General features: G+C 50.6%; 2 protein-coding genes across 4 annotated transcripts in view; both read left to right on the top strand.

The window, feature by feature from the left end:
- The window catches only part of pcsk5b (proprotein convertase subtilisin/kexin type 5b), a 28137-nt gene extending 18214 nt beyond the window's left edge, over positions 1–9923 (top strand). Inside the window, exons 16-22 of one of the 3 annotated variants that reach the window (XM_083673579.1) lie at positions 739–932; positions 1139–1223; positions 2453–2556; positions 2802–2940; positions 3222–3337; positions 4391–4502; positions 9854–9923. In XM_083673579.1, coding sequence (XP_083529705.1) covers positions 739–932; positions 1139–1223; positions 2453–2556; positions 2802–2940; positions 3222–3337; positions 4391–4502; positions 9854–9857 — 754 coding nt within the window. In that variant the 3' untranslated portion in view covers positions 9858–9923. Of the gene's footprint in view, positions 1–738; positions 933–1138; positions 1224–2452; positions 2557–2801; positions 2941–3221; positions 3338–4390; positions 6837–9853 lie in introns of those variants that run through there. The other 2 variants (XM_083673580.1, XM_083673578.1) reach the window with 2 other exon arrangements.
- Positions 9893–22101, top strand: LOC310807046 (proprotein convertase subtilisin/kexin type 5-like; the record flags this gene model as incomplete). The annotated part of the gene is made up of 16 exons (XM_083673324.1): positions 9893–10017; positions 10403–10549; positions 11943–12139; positions 16329–16371; positions 16630–16703; positions 16989–17195; positions 17547–17630; positions 17759–17954; positions 18084–18298; positions 18545–18781; positions 19417–19647; positions 19910–20084; positions 20237–20360; positions 20829–20960; positions 21131–21338; positions 21466–22101. The coding sequence occupies 16 exons, from the start codon at positions 9893–9895 to the stop codon at positions 21861–21863; spliced, it is 2793 nt and encodes a 930-aa protein (XP_083529450.1). The 3' UTR covers positions 21864–22101.
- Positions 22102–22514: the final 413 nt, after the last annotated feature.

Raw genomic sequence — 22514 nt, 5'->3', positions numbered from 1 at the left:
AACTAGCGGTACCTCAGGGCAAACCCTGTTAGCCTAGCCTAGCGGTACCTCAGGGCAGACCCTGTTAGCCTAGCCTAGCGGTACCTCAGGGCAGACACTGTTAGCCTAGCCTAGCGGTTTGGGTGGACTGTGGTAGAAGGAGGGAGGGGGAGAGGGAGGGTGGAGTGCAGGGGTGTTTAATGCTCAAGTAATTACATCCCACTGTTTCTCTTTGATGACCTTGTCTAAGTGTGGGGGTGGGGTAGAGAATTGCTGGTCTTGTTCAAACAGTGTGTGTGTGTGTGAGAGGAGTTTGGAGCACAGTTTCGAGAGGGCAAAGGAGGTTTATGAAGTTATCTAACAGATGTGCTTTAAAAGAATGCACCTGTTCACTGTCTAGAACACACACACACACACACACACACACACACACACGTACTGCTGTGTGTACTTTTCAGGCCATGAACTTTGTGCGTTCTCCTTGGGAGAGGTTGTTATTGAAGTGTTGTGTGTGTGTGTGTGTGTATCCATGGGAGAGGTTGTTATTGAAGAATGTGTGTGTTTGTGGTTTCTGACCTTGTTCAAACACAGCCGGCGGTCAGAGTGCAAAACACACAACAGTAACCTCAATATGACATACTCTCTCTCTCTCCCTCTCTCTGTCCTCCTGCCCTCTCTCTGTCCTAACTCCCTCCCTCCCTCTCTCTCCTCTTCTCCTCTCCCTCCCCTCCCTCCATCCTTCTCTCACTCCCTCTACAGGACGTGTGTCTCTGACTGTCCTTCTGGATTCTTCCGTGACGACAGGAAGCGCTGTAAGAAGTGTTCTTCGCTGTGCGAGGCATGTGTTGGTAGCCGTGGCGACCAGTGTTCGTCTTGCAGGGCAGGGTTCCACCTCAACGAGGGCTCCAACACCTGCGTGGCCAGCTGTGTGGATGGCTTCTACCTGGACCAAGGTACACACACACACATACACACACACACACACACACACACACACAGCTGTGTGGATGGCTTCTACCTGGATAATGGTATGACGCGTCTACGCACACACACCCCACAACAACCTCCTCCAACACCCTCTTCATTAACACACACACACGCCAACCCCTCAGCCCAAAGAGCCTTGATTCTTGACCTGTGTGACCTCTGTGTGTTGCAGACTCCAACATGTGCAGGAGGTGTCACGAGAACTGCAGGAAGTGCACCACGTCTAGTATCTGCACGGAATGCAAGCCAGGGATGAGGTAAGAGAGAGCCTAACCTTACACACACACACACACACACACACACTCACTCCCTACACACCTACACACACCTAACCTTACACACTCCCTGTGACCTACACACACCTAACCTTACACACTCCCTGTGACCTACACACACCTAACCTTGCACACTCCCTGTGACCTACACACACACACACACACACACACACACACACACAGGTCTGCAGTGTGTCAGCTGAGTCACTTCAGTGTTGTGACAGGTCCCAGAGTTGAGTCTCTGGTCACAGACCTCCTTCCTGTTTGATGTTACTCTGCTTCCTGGCTGCCCCTCAGCCTCCTGTCAGCTGATGCACTCTGGGTAACCCCGCCCCCTGTAGCGTAGCGTAGCCGCGACCAAGCTACACAACACGTCGGGTCAAGGACAGAACGCTCTGAAACACTTTGAAATGCTTCACAGCGTTGTGGTCTCAAACCCAGCTTGACTCTGGACTGCCTGCTGCTATTCACCGTTCCAGAAGAGCTGGATTCCATTTCAGAAGGGCCGAGTTCCAATCCAGAAGGAGCTGGGTTCAGAAGGGCTGGATTCTATTCTAGAACGTTGTTCCCTCCAGTCTACCCTCATCCCCTCTCCTTCAGAGATCTGATGGGACTGGATGAGTGTAGGCTGCACAGTGAGAGCTACGTGGCTTAGACCTGTCCAGCCACCATGCTCTCTCAGATCTGTGAAGGGAGAGTGAACGAGGGAAGATAGAGGGAACAGCGTTCTGGAATGGAACGCGGCCCAAGGTGGTAACAAAATGGCCTCCACTCAGTGTGACCATAGACTCTCTCTCCTGTCTGTCCCATTCACTCTTCACTGGAAGGAGGGAGGGAGGGAGGAGTAGGACAATAACCATTCCTTTTCTGGGAAGTTGGGCTAACCCAGGCCAGCTGTTATTGAGCTCGGAGCTGGAGGAGAGGAGGGGAGAGGGAGAAGAGAGTAAGAGTGTTGTCGGAGTCCTGTCCTGTCCTGTCCTCACCTCTCCTCTCTGAACCAGGTCTCTAACCCTCGGCTCTGGTTGCTCGTGGACTTTTACCCTGTGTTCTGTTTGACCTGGTCGGGTTTGTTTAGATAACCGACTGTAGAAGAGTCAGAGGGACCTCTTATTAACTCATGTTTACTGAAAACCATGTTAAACCTGTAAACCTGTCTGTCTGTCCATTAATAACTAACATTTAGTGTATAATTGTGTGTGTGTGTGTGTCAGTCTGCAGGTTAACAAGTGTCAGATGACCTGTGACCCGGGGACCTACTACAACGGCCACCGCAGGACCTGTGAGTCCTGCCACCGGGCATGTGCCACCTGCGCAGGTAAACCACCCTGTCAGACCATGATGATGTCACACAACCACCCCATCACACCATGATGACGTCACACAACCACCCCGTAGTTCCCCATAGACACTCATCTAAGGGCAGTTTACCGTATTCCCTCTAAATGATGGAGCTCAGTATTTCTCGAGGGCAACCTGATCCTAGACCAGTGCCCTAGTGGACCAACCTCCGCCCTGTAGCCCTGCTGGCCCTCGTTGCTCACCGGCGCCCCCTGTGTGCAGGCACGGGGATGGAGGCGTGTAACCAGTGTGCTGAGGGCTACCTGATGGAGGAGTGGCGTTGCGTCTCCAGTTGCAGCGTGGGATACTACACCTCCGAGCACACCACAGACAACGGCGACGTTACCAAGGCCTGCAGGAAGTGAGTGGGTGTGACCCCTGACCCCTTGACACCTTGACCCATCATCTCCTCTCTGTCTGTCTGCACTTCCTGTTTCTGTAATCCCCAAACCTGTCGCCTGTAATCTTAGTCCTGGAGAACAGTCCGTTGGGTTGGGGTCAGGGTCCTATCTCTGTCCCTGTCTGTCGTTAATCCTCCATCTTGTCGTGAAGGTGGAGGTCTGAGGTTTGGCCGTCACACTTCCTGTTTGATGTAGCAGCCAGACTGTTGCTCTAACCTTTCCCTTGTCTGCCGGCCCCCAGGTGCGACCACAGCTGCTACACCTGTACAGGGCCAGGGGAGAAGAACTGCAGCACCTGTGTGAGTGGGTACAACCTGGAGGCAGGAGTGTGTGTGGTCAGCACCGTCTGCAAGGATGGTGAGTGTTGAACATCCTTCCTACACTACATACAATCTCTCTCTCTCTCTTTCTCACACACACACAGTCCTCTATTTTTCTCTGTCTACCCCTCATGCTATCACTTCCTCTCCTCCCCTCCGTCAGACTCCCTGCTATTCCTCTCATTCTCAGTCTCATCTTTTTCTCTTCCTCCATCCCTCCTCCCTCTCCCTCCTCCCTCTCCCTCCATCCCTCCTCCCTCTCCCTCCATCCCTCCTCCCTCTCCTGATGGTGTGTGATTGTGTGTACGGTGCCTTTCTCATATCTCGCTGACTGGCCGGAGGCCTCAGGGGAAGCTGGTGGAGGTAGAAATCGGCAGACAGGCTCACTGTAATGCATGGAACGGAATGAGGAATGGTATCAAACCCAACGTGTGGCCTGTTCTCCGGTTTCTACCTCTACCACAGTCACTCTCTCTGGTTATGTGACTACTGGCTGACCTTTTCACCACAGAGACCCAGAGATCCTGTCTGTCTGTGAGCTATGATGAAGACCCCCCTCCTCCTGACCTTTCTCATGATGATCTCATCTGATCATGCTCAAAGCCCCTCCCACCCACTCAAACCAAGAGAAAAGGGTTGATTGGCCAATGTAATACTGACACTTTATTCAAAGCCTTACCTGGCACCTTGATTGGTCAACCCAATCCTCTCTCCTGGTTTCTGATTGGTGATCCACTTTTACAATTTTGATTGAAAAATGAAATGTTGTTCTCTTTCTAATTGTTTTGACGTGTGTTCTCTCTCTCTCTCTCTCTCTCTCTTTTTTCCCCCCAAATTTCTGTTTCCCTCTCCAACCTGGACCAATCACTGCTGCCGGACGACAATCTGTCCCTCCTCCCCGATGAACACCACATCTGATTGGATCAAAACAAAACTCTTTCCTGTCACCTGACCCTTCTACTGACCAATCACGTGGCTCTGCCTGCCTCTCCTGACCAATCCCGCGGCTATGTGTGTGTGTTTTTTCTTTTTTTTTTTTTTTTTTTTTCTCCTTCCCCCCTTTTCTCTTTTCTTCCTGGTCTGTGGAAAGCAAATGAAGAATCTTGGGCGGAAGGCAGTTTCTGCGTGCTCGTAAAAAAGAACAATCTCTGTCAGAGGAAGGTGCTGCAGCAGCTGTGCTGTAGAACGTGCTCGTTAAAGGGGTGAGCTGAGGGGTGGTTGGTTGGGGGGGGGGGGCGGGGGTGGGGGGGCCGGCGCCACCCCCTCTTACCCCAGCACGCCCACTCACTCATACTCACATAATTTATAAGAGAATCTGCGCCTCGTTAAAGGACTGATGACAGAGTGACAACACACCTACCTTTTTTTTTTCTGTACTGGGACACGTGGTCATGGTAACGACTGGGACACGTGGTCATGGTAACGACTGGGACACGTGGTCATGGTAACGACTGGGACTTAAAACAAACAAACAAACAAAACGAGAAAAACAAATCATGTGTCGGTATTTTGTGACCAAAGCATCGATGCCAAAATAATTGTACCTTTTTGCCAGTGTAGGTTGTTAAGCTGAGGGGAGAGACTCACCTGTGAATCTGTGTGTGTGTGTGTGTATGTCCTCCTCTTGGTCGCCAGGGGCAACCATGCTCAGGCCCGCTGGCGACCTACGACACTCCCGGCTGTGTGTTTGTAAATAAACGTCAAAAAGCTCACTCAATAATGTGAAAACTGTCTGGGCTGCGTTTTGCTATCTGCAAAGTGAAGAGACACACACACACCACACACCAGAATCACACACACACACACACACCAGTATCATACACACATACACACACACACACACCAGAATCACACACACACACCAGAATCACACACACACACACCACACACCAGAATCACACACACCACACACCAGAATCTCACACACACACCAGAATCACGCACACACAGACACACACGCCACACTATAATCTCTCTCTCTCACACACACACACACACACACACACACACACACACACACTCCACACACACTTGAAATTACAGATGCAAAAATGATGTCACAGCCAGTCATTAATTCACACAGGGAATCCTCACTGCCTGTTCTCTGTCTCTAACTCCATCACCTCAGTTTCAGGTCCTTCTTTTACACTTTTAACAACCTTGACCTCTCAGCTCTCCATCGTGTGTGTGTGTGTGTGTGTGTGTGTGTGTGTGTGTGTGAGAGAGAGAGAGAGAGAGAGAGAGGAGGTCAAGTATCCTTTATTTAGTCACTGTGGTTCAGACAGGGTTCATTCCACAGGTTTGATGAGTGGTTCTCCAGGTACACACAGGGCCACAGCACTCTCACAGCTGCACTATCAGGGCGTCATGGTGCGTTCATGTGTGCTCAGAATTTGGAAACTCTGAAACTTGTTTTTTTGGAAACTTGTTTTTGCGAAGATGATACCCGAGTGTCCACTCAGAGAGTATCAGAATCAACCAATAGGAATCTCTAAGCAAAATAACATGTGAATATCTTGGAAGTTACAAGTTTCAGAGGATCACATGAACGCATCATTATTCCACACCGTTGCACAGTGATGTCATTGGCACAAAGCTGTACTGATCCAGTACAATGAACAACATAGGCCAATGAACAACATAGGTACGCTAGATAGATCGGGGTTGGTCGACTCAACTTTAATTCGGTACGATCTTGACCAATGCTACGCATCCAAGACACGCTCACAAAACGACAGCCCGAATGTGTTCCTCAGAGAGAGACAGCCAATCAGAGACAGGAACGTGGCTGTATTCTCCGCCTCCTTCACAGGCAGACTGGGCCAGTCCCGGGGTGCATCCCAATCATCTAGAGTCTCCTCCTTCCTTCCTTCCTGCCTCTCTCTCTCTCCTCGCATCCTTTCTGTTTTGTTAAGGACGCGACACATTCCCTTCTGGCACTGATTAACTGAATCACCGGATGAGAGAAAGGTACTTCCCGGTTGGCAAAGGAGGTTGGTGGAGGTAGAAATCGGAGGACGGGCTCAATGTAAAGCATGGAATGGAATGAGGAACGGTATCAAACGTTGGTTTAAAACATTCCTCAGTCCATTCCACTCAGATCAGTGCCGACAAAAGTGAGGACACCACTCTAGACGATTGAGACGCACCCCGATGCTTTGTGTCTGAAGCCAGTCCTGACGGAACAATGAGGCGAAGGCAGCTCTGTGGTCCAATAGAGAACTTTGGTCTGGAGAGTTGGGTTCTGTTTGTGGGTCATGTCTGGACAAGCTGTTCCACTATTAGATTTGTTGTACTGTTGATTTTGGATTAATTGAAATAAAGATTGAATGATCCCTTTGGTTAACACACTTATTCTTGGTCATTGTTTAAGATTACTTGAAAATACTTAGATGGTGTCGGGAGTAGACGACCCCCCCCCCCCCCCCCCCCACCCCCCAAACATGTTTTCTTGTATACCAGTGTTATACCAATGTCAATGTATATTAATGATACAGCTTAGTGCCTAGCCTGGGAAGGTTTATTTTTTACTGTTAATGTTCATATTAAAATGTTTAATCTGTTTTTGCTTTTTTGTTTTATTTGATTTGACAAGGCTGTATGTTGGTGTTTGACCCTGAGGAGTGAGTTTACCATCTCAACTAGGTTACATATGCATCCTGTAAGAGTGTTGAAAAGGGCAATGTGAAATGAAAAGCCAGCCCAATATGGTTGGGGTCGACCCTGTAGTGTGTAAAGCCCAGTAGGGTTTTGGTCGACCCTGTAGTGTGTAAAGCCCAGTATGGTTGGGGTCGACCCTGTAGTGTGTAAAGCCCAGTATGGTTGTGGTCGACCCTGTATTGTGTAAAGTCCAGTAGGGTTTTGGTCGGCCCTGTAGTGTGTAAAGCCCAGTATGGTTGGGGTCTGTGTAAAGCCCCCCAAGTTCCAGGGTATAGCTTAATAAGTAGTCTTATCAGAGCTGGACACATTTGATACCATTCCTTATTCCATCCCATGCATTACGATGAGTCTGTCCTCTACCTCCACCAGCCTCCTCTGTTTCCTCCCTAAACCCACTCCTTCCAGAGGTAGACACCCTGGCTGCATTCACATTGTCTATCATCCTTCCTTTCCTTGTAACCTTTCCTTCACCTCTCTAGCAAAAGTCACACAAGGAAAGGAACAACCCCTGACCTGCCACATCCTCTGATGTGAGTGAGGCTGGTGCATGGCATGGAATTAGGAATGATATTTAACAGGCTCTTTGTAATGTATGGATTTGATACCATTCCTTATTCCGTTCCATGGATTACAATGAGCCTGTCCTCCGATTTCTACCTCCACCAGCCTCCCCTGGAGGCAGGGTAAGTAGGTAGTGAGGTTCAGAGAGGGAGAAGGGCGGAGGTTGTAGAATGGGACAGGTCACAAGTATTTCCCCATATCAACTGTCAGCCAAAGGGCTTTGATTTATTCATTCAGTTACATTATGATGTGTTATTGGACAGGTCACATGGTCAGGAAGCATAATCATTCTAGGTCCAGTAAATTCCTGAAATATGGGCATGCGTAGTCCCCCACGGATGGAATGAACATTGACTGATGTAAGAGATATGGTCAGAGATGAGAGATATGGTCAGAGTTGAGAGATATGGTCAGAGATGAGACATAAGGTCAGACATAAGAGATATGGTCAGAAATGAGAGATAAGAGATATGGTCAGACATCAGAGATTAGAGATATGGTCAAAGATAAGAGATGGTCAGAGATAACAGATATGGTCAGAGACGAGAGATATGGTTAGAGATGAGAGATATGGTCACAGATGAGAGATATGGTCAGAGATAAGAGATATGAGATGCCATATGCTGGACTCCAATCCTACACTTTATTTTTTACAGATCTATGTGGGGAAGTGCTCACTAAAGGAAAAAAGTGGAGAATTAGGATGCGGCTGGTGGAGGTAGGAATCGAAGGACAGGCTAATTGTAATGCATGGAACGGCACCACACAGGGAAGTGTTAGAGGTTAGAGGTCTGAGGTCAGAGAGGAGGTCTGAAGAGAAACAAAGAGAGACTGACTTTCGTCAAAATATTTCAACCTTTCAATGATAAACAAACTAATCAGGGGAGGCTGGTGGAGGTAGAAATTGGAGGACGGGGCTCATTAGGAGTGGAATGCATTACAATGATCCCGTCCTCCATTTCTACCTCCACTAGCCTCTGCTGGATGCAGCAGCAGCCTCTGATAACGCAGCATCACCAGACAGCTCTCTCCACTGTCAGAGGCCGCTGTGCTGTTGTCAGAAGGTCAGCCAACCCAATCACTCCCCTCCACTGACAACCTCTTTCTCCTCTTTCTTCCTCCCTCCATTCCTCTGCTGCTGCTATGTGCCAAAGTGTCAGTGTGTTTTGTTGAGTTTAGTTGTGTGTGTGTGTGTGTGTGTGTGTGTGTCCCTGTGTCGCCCCCTCCCTCTGCAGTGTGTGTGGTGTGTGTGTGTAGGGGGGGGGGGGCTGTTTGAATGGCCGCAGCCCAGAGCTTGGCTGAATGGGAGCTTCTGCCTGTTGTGATGGGGCACAAAGAAATGCTTTTGTTTTGAGGGAAACAATTCGGCTTTTCACAGAAAGCCAGAGGACCCACAGACAGAGCTGGGCTCCACAGCCTTGGAGGGCTCTGTCACCCCCCACCCCCTCATTCCACAGCTCTGAGCCTCTGTCAGTCACGTCCTACAACATACTGACTGACTGGGGGGATGGAGGGTGGGGTGGAGGCAAGGTGTTTTGTAGGGGGGGGGGATTGTAGGAGTGGCGGGGGGGATGACAACAACAATGTTTATTATTCAATTCCAGCAACTGCCAAGTATGGAGTGCAAACCTTGGCCACCAGGAAGGAAGGAAGAAATCAGTTCAGAGTATTATTCAAACAGAGGAGTGTGTGACTCCTAGGTTCGAGACAGGGTCATGTACATGTACGCCCACAAAGTTTCTTCTTGAACTTCTTTATTATTATTATTATTATTATTATTTAAATTCTTCTTTTAAGTGATTCACACCAATCCAGCATGTGTAGACCTGCCAGGGGAGGCTGATGGAGGCCAGGGGAGGCTGGTGGACATCGGAGGACAGGCTCATTGTAATGCATGGAATGGAATCAAACACGCAGACGCATGCAAAACACACACACACACACACACACTTCCATGTCATATGATAACCTGGATAAGTAATGGTTAAATAAATAGATAACTTGAATTCATATTAGGCCCATTCAGCCCATAATCTATAAAGTGAATGGGTTTAAAATCTTTACAAATTGTTTTCATATTGTTGTATAGCAGTGTGCAGATCATCAATCAAGGTTATATAGGCTACTTCCCACCAATATAGGCTAGCGGAGGTAGAAATCAGAGGATGGGCTCGTTTGATACCATTCCTTATTCCATTCCATGCATTACAATGAGCCAGTCTTCCGATATCTACCTCCGCCGGCCTCCCCTGGCCTCCACCAGCTTCCCGAGGCCTCCGCCGGCCTCCCCTGATGTTGTGCTTTGTCCGTCCCCTCTCTCACGTGCCCCCAGGTGAGTACCTGAGCAGGAACCAGAAGTGTCACCTCTGTGATGCCACCTGCCACCAGTGTACAGGTCCGGAGAGCGAGGACTGCTCCAGCTGCTCCATCACCAGGTGAGGCTGGTCCGGGGACCGCGCCCCGCAGGGCTGGACGACCACACCACAAAGTGACAATGTCCTCAAAATGGATGATTAAGTCAATTAAAATTTACTAGAATTCTGTGTTAGGTTAGGATTAGGAATGAGATTTAGGTTAGGGTTAGGAGTAAGGTTAGGGTTAGGGCTAGGGCTAGGTTTAGGAGTGAGGTTTAGGTTAGGGTTAGGGCTAGGGCTAGGGTTAGGAGTGAGGTTTAACCCTAACCCTAACCCTAACCCTGTGTCTGCCGATGGCAGGTTTTTACTATGACTGATGTATAGTTGATTCACTTACTGAGACTTATTGTAAGTCTTATTGCACTTATTATAAGTTGTTTTGGATAAAAGCATCTACCTCCACCAGCCTCCCATGCTAGAAACCCATTATCATCCATTGTTTGATGCCCCCACACCCCCGCCCCCAGGTATTATGACGAGGGGCGCTGTGTGATTCGCTGCCAGGGGGGGCACTACGCCAGGGAGAGGCAGTGTCACCTGTGCCACCACACCTGCCTGGAGTGTGACGACGGGGGACCAGGCAACTGCACCAGCTGTGACAAGGGTACCAGCCCGTTATAAACACTTATAACACATTATAAAACTCCAGTTAATGATACTGATATAAACACTTATAACACATTATAACACTCCTGTTAATGTTACTGATATTGGTCTGTTTTGAGCACTTATAACTCACTAAGTCATTCCGACATTACCAGAGTTTGCTATATTGTTCTTTCCCCCTCTCCGTTATGTTTCGTCTCGTTGTTTTCCTTACGTAGCCTTACATAGCTTTAGGTAGCCTTATGGAGCCTTACTAGCCTTACGTAGCTTTCTATAGCCATACGTAGCCTTAGGGAGTCATACGTAGCCTTAGGTCGCCTTACGTAGCCTTACTAGCCTTACATAGCCTTACTAGCCTTACATAGCCTTACTAGCCTTACATAGCCTTACTAGCCTTACATAGCCTTACTAGCCTTACGTAGCCTTACTAGCCTTACATAGCCTTACTAGCCTTACATAGCCTTACGCAGCCTATGACGTCTCTAACCCTTTCTCTTGTCCTCTATGTGGCCAGCATACACTAGTTACAGTAGAGCTGTGGTATTCAGGGTCGTAGTAGTGAGGGCTTTGTTATGGTAGAGTTATTGACGGTGCAGTTTATCCTGCCAGCCTCATGTCTGTATAAATAGACTATAGACACAGTGTTGTGGCTGGCGCTAGGCTAGTGTTGAAACTGGGACTTCACACAAAGGACCTGATGAGAGACACACACACGCCAAACCGCCTGGAGCAGATTGACACCAGATTTTTCTGCAAACTAGACCTATCCCACGTGCACACACACACATGTGCACTCACACACACTGAAACATACACACACACACACACACACACACACACACTATACACACACTCTCACACTACACGCTACACATTACACACTACACACACACACACACACACACACATGTGCAATCACACACACTTAAACATACACACACACACACACACACACACACACACACACTCTCACACTACACACTACACACACACACACACACACACACACACACACATGTGCAATCACACACACTTAAACATACACACACACACACACACACACACACACTATACACACACTCTCACACTACACACTACACATTACACACTACACACTACACACACACACACACACACACACACACACACACACACTCAATTAGCCAGTGTTTGAAATGTGTTTCATTTTAAAATGCCTGGAACTCAATGAGACAAAACAATAAGGTTGTGTGGTGTCTGGTGTGTATATCATGTGACTCCTCATGGCCGCTAGTCTGATCTACACCATTACATGTCTGTTATGATACTGATATTGTTGAATGAATGTAGGATTTGTCTGAATGTCTGTCTGTCTGTATGTCTCATTAACTCCCTCCCTCTCTCTCTCTGTCCTGTAGACAGGTTTCAGACAGACAGGTACCTGTTCGGGGGGGAGTGTCGTGACGCGTGTCCAGAGGGGTTCTTCCACTCCTGGGGGAGGAGGTGTGAGCCGTGTCCCATCAACTGCTCTGTGTGCACCACCGCTAACCGCTGCCTCCACTGTAGCCCCTCCCACTACGCCAGGGACGGGGCTTGTGTCCCACTGGAGTGTGGCAAAGGTGAGACACGGCCCAGTCACGGCTCAGACACGGTTCAAACCAGACACGGTTCAGACCACACGGACCAGTCTCCACAAAGCTTCCGCTCAAAGTGGAGTTTTACCCTGTAATCCAGTGGACTTGTTTTCATTATTATATACAAAAAAAAATTAAAACTCTAAAAAAGAGTCAAGATATCTCGCTTAGAATGTCCTCATCAGTCCTGATGTTCCAAAAACCATTTGAGTCTACTCTACTCTACTCTACTCTACTCTACTGTATTCTACTGTACTCTACTCTACTGTATTCTACTGTACTCTACTCTACTGTACTCTACTTTACTGTACTCTACTGTACTCTACTCTACTGTACTCTACTCTACTGTACTGTATTCTACTCGACTGTACTCTACTTTACTGTACTCTGCTGTATTCTACTCTACAGCACTCTACTGCACTGTCTCTACTGTACAAAGGAAAGACTACAGTGAGTGTGACAGAGAAGAGTGAGAGATGAGAATATTAGAGACACCAGAAGGAACACAGAGCAAGAGTCTGAGGAAAGGGAGGGAGGGAAGAGAGAGAGAGGGAAAGGGAGGGAGGGAAGAGAGAGAGGGAGGGGGGAGAGTAAGAGCAGGGGATGGATGAGAGGAAATTCTTATCCTATGTGGCAGACATGTTGAAACTCATCTCCTGCTTGGGCCCTACAGCTCTACAGTTCCCTTCCCTGGAAACCTTGCATTAACTAACACCTTTCCCTCTCTCTCCTTCTGCCTCTCCCTCCCCCCTCCCCCCCCTCACTGCTGGGAAACCCTGCCACACCCACACCACTGTCTCCCCTTAATATCACCCTTAAGTATTAAAGCAACAATCCACACTAGCTCTCAGTATTACCTCAGAGAATGTGTCTGTGATGGAGATAGTGTTGGTTTGAATGTTTGACTTCGTTAAAGAGCAACTTGAATATTTTAAAGTATTTGACATGATATATTTCACCCAAATGTGGAGTTGATGATGTCTGTCTGTCTGTCTGTCTGTCTGTCTGTCTGTCTGTCTGTCTGTCTGCCTGTCTGTCTGTCCTGCAGGTGAGGTGGAGGACCCAGAGTATGATGCCTGTGTTCCCTGTGAGGAGGGCTGTAAGAGATGTCTGCAGAGTAAGTACTGGACTGACCACCTGACCTGTTCTCAACTCTGTCACCTGCTCAGTGTCTTCTCTCCACCTCAGGTATGTTGATGGCAGGTCATTTAAACTAGGGGAGGCTGGTGGAGGTAGAAATCGGAGGACAGGCTCATTGTAATGCATGGAACGGAATGAGGAATGCTATCAAACACACGTGTTTCCCCACACACGTGTTTGATACTGTTCCTCATTCCGTTCCATGCATTGCAATGCGTCCATCATCCTTTCTACCTCCGCCAGCCTCCACTGGTTTAGACCACTGTAGACCTGCTCAGACCACCACAGACTACTACCTAAGACTACTTCCTGCTTCCTGTGGTGTTGAACGCTGACCATATTAGGTTGTCTCAGACACCTTATATGGTTTCAGCCCAAAACAACCTCATCCATCATCTCAGTGAGGATTCTGGGAAATGGTCCTAACTCTGACCAGAAGACGACCGTATGATTCATTTAGTAAAAGAACAACCCCTGGGTTCATGATAGGGTCAGTTCATCATCCTACGATCATCTTAGACCATCTGAGGTCCTTGGTGAGAGTCTTACACCACAGCTGCCTAGCATCAGGAACAGTCGTATGACTCAGTTACAAAGGAATGAAACAGGTTTTTAGTTTTTATAGTTTATGCAAGATGTTATTCAATGTGGGTGGACTATGGTCCTTCACCCCCCCTCCCCCTCAACCAAACACCCCCCCTCACCCCCACATCCCGTTATCATCACTAAAAGAAGTGTGTGTGTGCGTGCGTGCATGTGTGTGCATGCGTGTTTGTGTGTGTGCGCCGCGTGTTTCTGTGTATGTATGTGTGCGTGCGTGCGGGCGTGCGTGCGGGCGGGCGTGCGTGCGTGCGTGTGTGTTAGTTATCATAATTCTCTGAATCAGAAATGATAGACAGATGAGAGCCGTGAGACTGTTGTTTCTGTACCGTGACACTACGGGTGAACCGCTGAGATGAATTGAGCAATCAGCGCAGTGATGAAACAGCTCAAAGATTATAGCCCCCCCCCCCACTCCCCACGCCCCCCCAGTGTCTGATAACACCCTGGAGCCCCTATCCTTCCCCCCACCCCCCTACCCATCCAGTCTTATCTACCCCTCCCTCCCTCCCTTCCTCCCTCCCTCTGCCACTTTTCACACTCTCTCATCTCCTCTTGTTCTTCACACTGAGTGATTTGACTTTCAAAATCTCTCTTTCCCCCCCCCTCTCTCTCTCTTCCTCTTTCTCCCCCCCTCTCTTTCCCTCTCTCTCCTTCCCTTGGTGCTCAAGGCAACACTCTCATGCTGTTATCTTCCGCCCTCCTCCCTCCACCCTTCCTCCCTCCCTCCACCCTCCCTCCTCCCTCCCTCCCTCCAACCTCCCTCCACCCTCCCTCCCTCCCTCCACCCTCCCTCCCTACCTCTACCCACCCTCCCTCCCTCCACCCTCCCTCCTCCCTCCACCCTTCCTCCCTCCCTCCACCCTCCCTCCTCCCTCCACCCTTCCTCCCTCCCTCCACCCTCCCTCCTCCCACCCTCCCTCCACCCTCCCTCCCTCCCTCCACTCTCCCTCCCTCCTCCTCCCTCCCTCCACCCTCCACCCTCCCACCCTCCCTCCCTCCCTCCACCCTCCCTCCCTCCCTCCCTCCACCCTCCCTCCGTCCACGGTTGCCTACGTGTTTGTTAAACTCTCCAGATGCTGTCAGCTGTCCTCCAGGCTGTAGGGGGAAGTAGCGCCTGTGTTAACCTGCTGTCAGCTGTCCTCAGTTGTCAGCTGTGTGTGTGTGTTTAAGTGTGTGTGTGTGTGTGTGTGTATGTTTAAGTGTGTGTGTGTGTGTGTGTGTGTGCGTGTGTGTGTATGTTTAAGTGCATGTGTGTGTGGGTGTGTGTGTGTGGGGGTATGTGTATGTTTAAGTTTGTGTGTGTGTGTTTGTATGTTTATGTGTGTATGTGTGTATGTTTAAGTGTGAGTGTGTGTATGTGTGTGTGTGTATGTTTAAGTGTGTGTGTGTGTGTGTGTGTGTGAATCTAAAGTCTGTGGAAGTTTTCCTCTTGGCATGCTGCATTAATATGTATGTGAGGCAGACAGAGCCTAGAGGCATGGTTTCCTGCTCCCCACTCCCTCGATTTCTAAACCTCCTACCACACCCTCCCTCCCTCCCTCACTCTCTCCCTCCCTCCTTCTTCCCTCTCTGTGAGTAATTGCTCTCGCAGGTAGAGGCTTGCCCCACTGTAGCTGTGGCCGGGGGGGGGGGTGAGGAGGAAGGGGAGGAGAGGAGGGGAGGAGAGGAGGAGGGGAGGGAAAGAGGGGAGGGGAGGGGAGGAGGAGGGGAGGGGGGAGGAGGGGAGGAATGCTCCTGAGTCTCAGATGAATAAAGAGCTTTTATTGTTCTGTCGTTCCTCGACATTCAGACTGACGGGATGACAGGAGGTGTAACTGTGGTAACACGGCTGGCTGGGTCACATGACTGATGGGTTAAGTCATCATAACACTTTTGATTATGGTCTCACACACACACACACACACACACACACACACACACACACACATCTGATCATCATCAAGGGTTAAACACACAGGAGAAGATGTCTAGTCAATGCAATGATGCTGAACCACTTGGTCTGTGGTGTGTCTGGTCCTGATTCATGCTAACTGTGAACTGAGCTGATGTTAATATGCTGATGTGAAGTTTATACAAGTCCTATAAAGTTACGATTATATAACACCATAGGTGGTTGGTTGAACTCAGCCAACTCGTGTTTGGTCCCTGGAGAGGGTTGTTTTGGTTGTTTTTTGTCAGGCGGGACGTTGCTGTGTTCAAATGGACGAGAGCCGGCGGCGTGAAGTAGTGTTATGCTGCCACCTGCTGGCCGGATTCAGAACTGCTTGTGTTTCAATGGAGAGAAGCAGTACTGTCGAGGCTACAAGAGGATAATACATTGAACTAAAATTGACTTTGAATATACTTTTTTGAGCCTTTATTTATTCAGGTTGGTCTCATTGAGAGAGCGAGAGACAGAATGAATAACATGGTTTTGTTTCCCCTCCAACAGAGAATCCCAGACAGTGCATCAGCTGTGCAGCAGGATACTACCAGTGAGTCACATGACCTGCCTACTCCTTCACACTTCTGACAGAGATAATGGTTCCTATTCTAATGAAACGTACATCACACACACACACACACACACACACACACACACACACACACACACACACACACACACACACACACTCTCACTCTCTCTCTCTCTCTCTCTCTCTCTCTCTCTCTCTCTCTAGGTTGGGCCCTGATTGCTACCAGACGTGTCCAGACCGGACCTACAGTGTGAACGCCACTATGACCTGTCACAGGTGTGACGACACCCACTGTGACATCTGTGACCAGACCCAGTGCTACTGGTGTGAGACCGGCTTCTACGACTCAGGTACTTGTCTCATACACACCTGTCTCAAACACACACCTGTCTCACACATACACCTGTCTCATACACACACCTGTCTCACACACACACACCTGTCTCACACACACCTGTCACACACACACACCTGTCACACGTCATCCTTGTCTTACACACACCTGTCACACACACACACCTGTCACATGTCATACCTGTCTCACACACACCTGCCTCACCTCATACCTGTCTCACATACACACCTGTGTGTGTGTGTGTGTGTGCGTGTGCGTGTGCGTGTGCGTGTGTGTGCAGACGGTGAGTGTGTGGAGCAGTGTAAGGAGGGCTTCTATGTGGACGAGGAGAACCAGGACTGTGAGCCGTGCCACCGTGACTGCCGTGCCTGCGGGGGTCCGAACCACGATGACTGTGACTCCTGTGAGGACGACTACACCCTGACGGACGGGGCGTGTGTGGACACCCACCACCCGCCCGCCTGCGACGACAAACACTTTGTGACCAGTAAGAGATCATCTCATCTACCTCAATACTTATCGCATTACTTCAGTGACACTACTTAGGCTCGTTTTGCGGACCCAGGTTAAGCCTAGTCCTAGTCCTCCAGGACCATGTTTAAGAACCTCTTCATTTGTGGCTGAGAAACCCCCCAGTAAATTCTATATACTTTGACATTGTAAATCTTTGAAGTTGTAACTTATGAACGCGAATAAACACATCTTGCTGCTCCCCATGTATCTGTATTTCTCCCTCCTCTCTCACCTGGACTTGGTGGTCTAGTTTAACCTGTGTCCTGTGTGGTCTAGTTTAACCTGTGTGCTGTGTGGTCTAGTTTAACCTGTGTCCTGTCCCCAGATGAGGGGGAGTGTGTGCAGTGCCACTCCTGGTGCAGGTCGTGCTCCGGGCCGGGGAAGGAGGAGTGCAACAGCTGTGACCCAGGTGAGACATCAGAGGGCGGGGCTGTTCTGTCACCTGGCTGGACTCATGTGTTCTTTACCTGTGTGTGTGTTTGACTACATGTATGTCGTTAATGTGTGTGTTGCTCCTACACATGCGTGTGTGTGTAGGGCGGTTCCTGACCTCCCGCCAGGAGTGTGTATTGCGGTGCCCAGCGGGTACCTTCTCTAACGGGTCGACGGGTCGCTGTGAGGACTGTCTGCCCGGGTGTGTTCTCTGCCAGGGGCCCAGCCAGTGCCAGCGCTGTCAGGCCGAACACACACACCTTTACCTGGACGGGGGCCAGTGTGTGTCCGAGTGTCTGAGGTCAGAACACACACACACAGACACACAGACACACAGACACACACACACGCACACACACACACACACACACCCCTCCCTCCCTCCGTCACTCAGGCCTGACGAAACTCCCTCTCCCCTCCTCTTCTCCAGAGGGTACCCCCAGGGGGGTGAGTGCCAGCCCTGTGCCCCAGAATGTGCCTCCTGCCTGGGTAACGCCACCCACTGCCTGGGCTGTGAGGACCAGTACCTGCTGCTGGACCACACCTGTTGGGGGCGCTGTCCCGACAGACACTACCCCAGGGAGGGACGCTGCGTCCGCTGCCCCCCAGACTGCAACCTCTGCAGCCAGGACGGCCTCTGCATAGGTAGGGACAGAGGCTGGTGGAGGGGAGGCTGGTGGAGGTAGAAATGGGAGGACAGGCCACGGAACGGAGTGAGGAACGCTTATCAAACATGTCCTCCCACCAGCCTCCCCTGGTGTGTACGAACAGACATGCATCTCATGAAGCAGGAGATGGTTACAAGGAGTTCAACCTTATCTCTCCCTCCCTCCATCCTCCCTCCCTCCCTCCCCCTCTCCCCCCCCCCCTTTCCCCCTCTCTCCCCCTCAGAGTGTGACCAGTTCTACTTCCTCCATGAGGATGTGTGTGTGGACGACTGTCCGACCGGCTTCTACCCCACCGAGAAGGAGTGTGCGCGTTGCCACGCCGACTGTGCGTCATGTGGCGGCCCGGATGCCGATGACTGTGACGTGTGTCGCCATGCCGACGCCGTGCGCTACAACGGGGAGTGTCTCCGCGTCTGCCCCTCCGACACCTACCACGCCCCGGCCACCGCAGAGTGCAGGGGTGGGCACACACACACACACACACACACACACACACACACACACACACACACATATACACACACATATACACATACACACTGTGTCTAACTGGCGTGTGTGTGTCCCAGACTGTGACAGGTCGTGTGTGTGTGTGTGTGTGTGTGTGTGTCCCAGACTGTGACAGGTCGTGTGTGTGTGTGTGTGTGTGTGTGTGTGTGTGTCCCAGACTGTGACAGGTCGTGTGTGTGTGTGTGTGTGTGTGTCCCAGACTGTGACAGGACGTGTGTGTGTGTGTGTGTGTGTGTGTGTGTGTGTGTGTGTGTGTCTGTGTCCCAGACTGTGACAGGTCGTGTGTGTGTGTGTCCCAGACCGTGACAAGTCGTGTGTGTGTCCCAGACTGTGACAGGTCGTGTGTGTGTGTTTGTTTGTGTGTGTGTCCCAGACTGTGACAGGTCGTGTGTGTGTGTGTGTATGTCGCAGACTGTGACAGGTCATGTGTGTGTGTGTGTGTGTGTGTGTGTGTCCCAGACTGTGTGTGTGTGTGTCCCAAACTGTGACAGGTCATGTGTGTGTGTGTGTGTGTATGTCAGACTGTGACAGGTCGTGTGTGTGTGTCCCAGACTGTGACAGGTCGTGTGTGTGTGTGTGTCCCAGACTGTGACAGGTCGTGTGTGACGTGCTCGGGCCCAGAGCCTTCGTCCTGTCTGTCCTGTGGTGACAACATGCGGAGGGACGCCACCGGCCACTGTGTGTTCTACAGCCGGTGTCCCCTGACCTCCTACGGGGACCAGGGGGGCTGCCAGCCCTGCCACCCAGCCTGCCATCGCTGCTCCGGACCCCGCAGGAACCACTGCCTCAGCTGTCCCCGACAGCGCCTCCTCCACAGTGAGTCACTGTGTGTGTGTGTGTGTGTGTGTGCGTGTGTGTGTGTGTGTGCGCGTGTGTGTGTGTGAATGAGTGTGTGTGTGTGTGTGTGTGTGTGTGTGTGTGTGTGTCTTTATGCATATGTGTGTGTGTATATTTGTGTGATGTGTGTGTGTGTTTGTATACTGCTTCAGACTGGATGATAAATCAAAGGATACACTCTTAGAAAAAAGTGTTCTAAAAGTGTCTCTCTCTTCATCATTCTCTCACTCCCCCCCCCCAGACCAGACATGTGTGGAGGCGTGTCCGGTGGGTTACTACGGCGACAAGGAGGGTTTGTGTGAGCGGTGTCACGTCAGCTGTGTGTCCTGTCGAGGACGTCACAGCGTGGAGTGTGAGGTCTGTAAGCCTGGCCTCTTCAGACAGGGCAAGGCCTGCATAGAGACCTGTGGTGACGGGTAGGACTCTCCATCACACACACACACACACACACACACACACACACCCCTACACACACATCAAGGTGTCAGTGATTGAGTTACAATAATAATAACATGTGTGATGAGCCTCTCTCTCTCTCTCTCTCCCTCTCTCTCTCTCTCTACGTTAGTCACTATGGCAACCTGACCACGGGGGCGTGTGAGCGCTGCGACCCGTCATGCGGCGGGTGTGTGGGCGAGGGGGGCGGGGCCTGCGTCACCTGTCGGGAGAGGTACCTGTACCTGGCGGAGTCGGCCCGCTGCCTCCAGACCTGCCCCAGCACTCACTACCCCGACACACACACACACACCTGCCAACGCTGCCACCCCACCTGCCTCACCTGCACAGGTACACACACACACACACACACACAAAATCTGTACAGTTAAGACACACCCCTCCCTTTTGTCATCCTCTACTTCCATCGAAATGGTCCCGAAAAGTCAACACCTCAAACCTTCATTAAGCCAATAGAAAGACTGTCGAAAACAGACAGCTTTTTGGCTTCACATCAATCATCTCCCACAGCCCCTCCCCTCCGCTCCCCTCCCCCAGGGCTTCCACACCACACATTTCTGATTCGGAGCTACGCCTTGCAGCCGTGTGATTTGACGAAAACAAATAATAACTTTACTCTGTAAATTCACTCCCACTAAGGCCAGGTTGAAGTCGTTGCACTGCTAGGAGCAGTCTACTGTTGTGTGGATGAGAGTCTGTGATAGGTGTGTTCTGTGTTGTTCACTCTCTGGCCAGGCGAGGGCGCTCTCTTCTGTAAGTCCTGCTACGCTGGCTACAAGTTTATGGCGGGGATATGCGAGTCCCAGTGCATGCTGGGATTCTATGCTACCTCCGAGGTAAATGAGACTTCTCCGGCCTGTGTGTGTGTGTGTGTGTGTGTGTGTGTGTGTGTGTGTACATATGCCTGTGTGTGTGTGTGCGCATGCGTGCGTGCATGTGTATTTATGCCTATGTGTGTGCCTGTGTGTGTACTTATGCCTGTGTGTGTGTGTGTGTGTGTGTGCAGGCCTCTGGTTCCAGGTCCGACCCAGAGTGTGCAGCATGTGACGGGTCGTGTCTGGACTGCAGGGGTCCCGGGGGGCGAAGCTGCACCGTCTGCCCCGCCCTGCAGCTCCTTTCTGACGACGGACGCTGCCTCTCCTGCTGCGGTGACCGCACACGCCACGACCACAGGCCCCTCCCCCGGGAGTGCTGCGACTGCCATGCCTCACACCGTACGCCTCCGCAACACGCACGCACACACACACCCACACGCATGCACACAGACGCACACACACTCTCTCTGACACACACACACAGACATTCTGACCTCCTCTCTGACCTCTGACCTTTAACCCACAGAGAAGTGCATCATGGGGGTGAACTTTGTGTTCCGGGATGCGGAGGAGGTGGGCCATGGCCTGTCGCTCTTCGTCACCACATGTGTGGTTCTGGCACTGGCGCTGGGCGCCCTCGTCTTCCTCCTCCTCCACCGGCGTTCCAAGGCCGCAGGCCACGCCCCCAAGACCAAGGCTGGCGGATACGAGAAGCTGGATACCGGGATAAACCCCGCCCACGGCCACAGCACCCTGGGAGACTACAGCGACCGCATCGTGGATGAAGAGGGGGATGAGGAAGAGGATGATGATGATGACATTGTGTACATGGGGCAGGACGGCACAGTGTACCGCAAGTTTAAGTACGGACTCCTGGAGGAGGAGGAGGAGGAGTACGATGATGAGAGCTACTCCTTCAGCTGAAGAGGAACCACAACGCAATCACAACACAACCGCAACACAACACAACCGCAACACATCCACTCCAATTCCACTCCTCTCAGATGAATGTTTAGCCTCAAGTGTCTTTGTTTAAGGTGTTTCTTTATGTCTCCCTGCCTGAGAGAGCCTGTTTCTATCACTCCCATGAAAACAGTGGAATGTTGATTTATTTTAATCAGAATGGTAATTTTCTCTCTTTGTTGAGGTGAACCTGTAAATGTGTAGTCAATGTTAAGTTATAAATAAAGTTGGATTTTACTGTGTGAGAATGTTCTGCTGAGTCACTGTTTCATTAATTATTAACCTATGTGCGTACACACACACACACACAGTATACAGTACATGCTTGGCCTCATCTTCAGCCAATCAGAAGAGAGAAGGGCTGTCCCATACCTGGGTAAGACGGAGCCAACACTACTAAGCGTATGAGGGGTAAGAGGTACTGTGGAGTTGAATGCTGTCATGAATATTCAATGTGTGTAGCAGGGAATAACATTGACTTTTTGGTCTACCTGCCAAGGTGGATGAGAAAATTCACCAAATTCAGCCCCATTTTTTTAAACCAATATTAAGGCAAAGATCACAAAACTCACATTAGCAAGACTCCTGGCGCATTGAAAAATAACTCCCTGC

The sequence above is a fragment of the Argentina silus genome (assembly GCF_951799395.1).
Source record: "Argentina silus genome assembly, chromosome: 7".
In the NCBI taxonomy this organism is placed as follows: domain Eukaryota; kingdom Metazoa; phylum Chordata; class Actinopteri; order Argentiniformes; family Argentinidae; genus Argentina; species Argentina silus.
The sequence above is the reverse complement of the archived record's forward strand: the minus strand, read 5'-3'. Positions and strand labels throughout refer to the sequence as shown.